This window comes from Temnothorax curvispinosus, unplaced genomic scaffold (genome assembly GCF_003070985.1).
Source record: "Temnothorax curvispinosus isolate PA1 unplaced genomic scaffold, ASM307098v1 QBEX01000299.1, whole genome shotgun sequence".
Taxonomy (NCBI): Eukaryota; Metazoa; Arthropoda; class Insecta; order Hymenoptera; family Formicidae; genus Temnothorax; species Temnothorax curvispinosus.
The window spans coordinates 1-4,784 of record NW_020210079.1 but is presented as its reverse complement, the minus strand read 5'-3'; the positions used below and the strand labels follow the sequence as shown (position 1 = coordinate 4,784).

The 4,784-nt window shown below is 37.4% G+C and overlaps 1 protein-coding gene across 1 annotated transcript; it reads left to right on the top strand.

The window, feature by feature from the left end:
* Positions 1 to 1,594: 1,594 nt before the first annotated feature.
* Positions 1,595 to 3,159, top strand: LOC112452348. Its single transcript, XM_025012495.1, has 3 exons — positions 1,595 to 2,294; positions 2,400 to 2,456; positions 2,649 to 3,159. Exons 1-3 carry the CDS (start codon positions 2,280 to 2,282, stop codon positions 2,955 to 2,957), a joined length of 381 nt encoding a protein of 126 aa, XP_024868263.1. The 5' UTR covers positions 1,595 to 2,279; the 3' UTR covers positions 2,958 to 3,159.
* Positions 3,160 to 4,784: the final 1,625 nt, after the last annotated feature.

Genomic DNA, 4,784 nt, shown 5'->3' with positions numbered 1-4,784 from the left:
TGCATCAGCCAATCACAGCACACCTGCCACAGCCAATCACAGCACACATGCATCCACCAATCCGAACGCTCTGGCTGCGTTCGAAAACGTCACCCGAGTGCACACGAGTATACTTCCTTCTCTTTCTATCTCAGCAAGTTAGAAGGAGAAGGGAGTATACCCGTGTATACCCGGGTGACGTTTTCGAACGCAGCCCTAGGTGGCGCCAGGCGCGAGTGTACCTACGCGAGCGCTTCGTAAATAAGCGCGGGAAATTCAAACGGGGTTTACGGCCTCAATCGCCGTTTACAACAGTATACCGCGCACATTCTATCCTTGGTTCTATATTGGTACTTGTGATGTTCTTGGTATTTACTGCGAAATATTCTCAGTATATACTACGAACTGAAAAAAAGCGGACGTATTAGAAATCTTCTGTCCGCAGTAAATCGCAGTACGTATCTCAAATGTTTTGAGAATGTACGCAATATACTGTTGCCATATCTTTCAAACGTTCTCAGTATCTATATGTGCTGTGTGGGAGTAGGCTTGTGATAGGGCCATAGTATCTTGATAAACATTTGCATTATTAATTGAAGACTGCATTCATGTGAAACTGTATCAATATCATCACTTATATCATAGATGTATAGACATCAAGATACTAATTAACATTTCAGAATGTACAATTCAAGTAGCGGGACATTCTACAAAGATTATAAGGACTAACTAAGTACAGTTAGAGAAATGGATCGATATCAATGGTCTGTGTCGATAAATTATCCGCTCTGGACTATCACTGTCAGCGCTGAACATTATCGTAACTCGCGAGCCGTTACACAGCACGTAATACGATGTAGTCACTGGCTAATATGTAAAATTATATAGTATGAGCTTGGGGGAAAGATTAAATATTCACACCTGTCGTTTCAACTACAAGAATTTTATATAATCCGTTCAGAGAATTATATAAAATGTGTTCGTAATAAGGAAAAAAAAGAAACAAGAATCGTAGATATGAAAAAAATGAGGGTATGTACAATCCGTTTTGTTAATTAAAAAGAAAATAAACGGATAAAGTTAAAAAAATATTTCTTTATTTCAAAACAATTGTGTATTATATTATAAAAATACATTTGTAGCACTTTCCTTTTATACTGTCTTTTCGTGTCTTTTGTTTTTATGCATAAATTGAGACATATGTACTATGACGTTGCGGCCCGCCGCTTCATGGCAGCGCCCCGCCGCCGTCACAAGGCGCGGAAATTTGCGCCCAGGGACAAGTCAGAGAGGCGACGACGAGATCTCCAGGGGCCGAAAAATTAATATTATATCCGCAATTTGATTATTTATTTTCTTTTATGTAATCGTAATACGCGCGGCGCCTCACCCACACCACGGCGAATCTTCGAGGGAGTACCCGTAACGGAAGGGGTCCAGGAGGATCAGGGACCGAGGAGGAGTGGCGAAAGCGGAAACCACTGGGATCCCGGGCGGCGAGAGCAACGCGGTAGGCGTGCGGCGAATGAAGCAGCGATGGGTAAGGCCGCCGCCGATAGCGGGGAAAACCCGGCCTCAGCAATCTGCCTCCACGAAATACCGGCCCGCAGGGTGGCTGGCCACCGCCCCGAGGTCAAACCGGAGGCACACCGGCCAGAACAAAGTCCAGTCCGCTGCCCAGGGACAAATTGAAGAAGTCGCTACGCCGCCAAGGGACCGCTGCGCGCCCTCGAAGGATCCCCTTACGACGATCCTACGTTGAGATATCGCGCGAGCTTGCAAGCTCGGTCCCGATTGGTCGGCGCGCCCCTACGGAAGGGGGTGCCACATCGATTCCGCAATCGAGCGGATCTAGCGAGACACTCTCTAGTCGTCCGTCGGCAAGTACGAACACGATTCATAAGTTTCCTTAAGATTCGCGATAGCCGTCCCGAGTCGGGTATTCGTTTCGTCCTGCGACGACTGTTGGCACAAGGTGACGGCGAGGATCCCGAAAAGACCGAAGAGAAGGCATCGCATCGGTGAGGTTGCCCGCAAGTAGAGTCCTATATAAAGAGAGAAGCGACATTGAACCCCCACTACAGACTTCGCATCCCCACCATCACCTCCAGCACCGCCATATTGGGACTGCTCCATGTCATCAAACATCAAACTCCATTTAATATATATAAACATACTCCGTCAGCGTGAGGTTAAAATGTTCGATACACATGTTTAATACATGTTGCAGTTTTATTCTCTTCATGTTTTTTATTGAATAAATGTGGTGATTGAGTGATAATTGATGGTGAAAATTGAAAATGTCATGCAAAGAGGTAAATGACGTATTGTATATATACAATCGATTCTAATTTTATTGAATGCATTATTCCAATAAGATCATAATGTATTTGAACATTAATATTTTTCTATTTTGTTAGGAAGTGAGCGCTTCCCAAATATACAATGATGACGAATGGAAGCATTACATTGATCAGGTTAGTTTAGTTGTCCTTTTAACCTTCCACAGACTAACCTGCGGAAAGTTAGTCATATTGACTAAGTAGTGAAAAAATAGGTTAGTCTGCAGAGGATTAATTATTTTATATTTCATTTGTGTACGTATATGTGTGTATTAAATAGTGCCTTCTACTGCATGATTTTTTAAATATAGCAATTTTTTCTTACAGTACACAATTGATGAGACTTCAGAAATTTCTATAAATCAATCTAATTCCGAAACTCCTTGTGATACTGCAAGTAATAAATTGCTCATCGATCAACTAAAAGCTCAAAATGATGAAGCCTCACAAAAAATCATCCATCTGGAACGTGAGCATGATGCAAACCTAAATAAACTGATGGTGATGCTTTCTGCTATTGAACAAATGGAGAGTAAGATGTATTGTACGAAGCGACTATTCATGAAAGTTACAAGTTCAAGCGGACGACGATGGAAAAAGTATTATGCCAGAGTACAAAAGAAGAAAAATTTGTGATTTTAAATGAAAATCGAGATTTTTATTGCTAATATTGCATCATATACAAGAAGTTTTATACAGTATTTTTAACATTCTTAAGTTTTATATCAAGTAGAATCACAATTGAGAATCACAATTATAAATTTGTAAAAAATATGTATATCGCATACACGATATTTATCGCGATATCTATCAATATCTATCTATTAATCGCGTACATTTTTATTTTATACCTCTTTCTTAAAAAAATTCTTTATTAATATTTTACTTTAACATGACAGAAGTTTTAAATGTAAATACTCCTCGCAAGAAATAAAAATAAAAATTAAAATTAAATTTTCACAACTGCAGAAATGCCTCGATTATTATAACTATTTAAGAATAAATACATATTGACCATGTTGCAGTTGACCATAGCCACATCTGATTTGTCAATTACATGTAGATCGTATGTTGATTCTCAATAAATCTAATAAAACATACAATAAAATCATTTTTTAAATGAAAAGGTCTTCATATATGATATAACTAATTAAGCAATGTAATTAAACAATAATCTAATTAAGTAATTGAGATTGGCTATGTTTAATTGCAACGTAGTCAAACGGGACGATAATATATACTATATGTAACATCAGATAAACAAAACATTTTTAACATTCTTAGTTTCATAATATCACAATATGTAGAATCACAATTAAGAGTTAAAATTTGTACTTCTGATATAAATCTACACACTACTTTTGATATGAATTAAGGCACATTAAGAAGAAATGACTTTACCTTTTAAAGACGGTCAACAACCATATGCATATCTATTGTTTTACTACTATGTGTGCGGCTTTTATTTTCCTTCTCTAGATATTTTTTACGTTGAATATTAAACATTCTAAATTGCATACGGAAAAACCTGGTCAAAATCTTTGCTGTAATATTGTGGCATTGTGGAATATTGGTACTTTCCCAAACATATAATAGCTTCTCAACAATAAAATCAATAATTTTAATATTTTCTACTTTTTCAAACGCGTCTCTCAGTTCCTGAAATGTAATTTCAGCTTTCATAATGGCTTTAAAACAGGAATCTGATACCCTGCACAAGCTGCTGTCTCCATAGCTTCGAAAATCCACAACAATTGAAAATGGATGAGAATCTGTACCATGCCACAGAACGGATTTGTAACATGTGTCACATACTTTTATTGTTTTTTTGACAGACTTTACAACTGCTCCAGCGATGTCATATATAATAGGCCATTCCCAAATATCAATAAGATTCATGTAATTATCTTGTAATTCTGGAACATAAATGGCAGCACCTTCCATAAAAGCATCCACTTCTCCTGCTTTTTCTCTAGCTGCTGCTATTTCCTTTGATGATTTTAAAAAATCCAACTTGACTTGCTCAAAATTATCTTCTTTCACATCATTATTATAACTTGTAATTTTCGAGTATGAGCAAACTTGAGTGATTGTAATAACTTTCAAGTTTTGTTTAACATTAAGAGGATTTGGAATAGGTTGCCTAAATCGTATGAGAGAAAATAAATTTTCGAGGCAATCTTGTGTGAATCGACCTGTTAGTAAAAATTTGTATCCCTTTTCATTTAAAAAATATTCCTGCAACTCAAGAATGCTTTCTGTTGCCATTATTACTCCGGATTGTATTGGCTTCCAGTGTCCCTTTTTTCCTATTAACATGGAACGAAACACTTGCTGAGTCTTCTTTAGATGAGCAATGGCTTCATTATATGCCTCAATATTAAATTTACTAAGAGCCATGATACGAAATCTATTTGTCATTATGTTAAACCAACGATCCACAAGATTGATAAAAAAAGCTGT

Bases quoted from the DNA above. Each gene is read 5' to 3' on its own strand.
- LOC112452348 (XM_025012495.1), top strand. The intron at 2,457-2,648 runs GTTAGTTTAGTT...TTTTTCTTACAG, and splicing joins GGAAGCATTACATTGATCAG to TACACAATTGATGAGACTTC.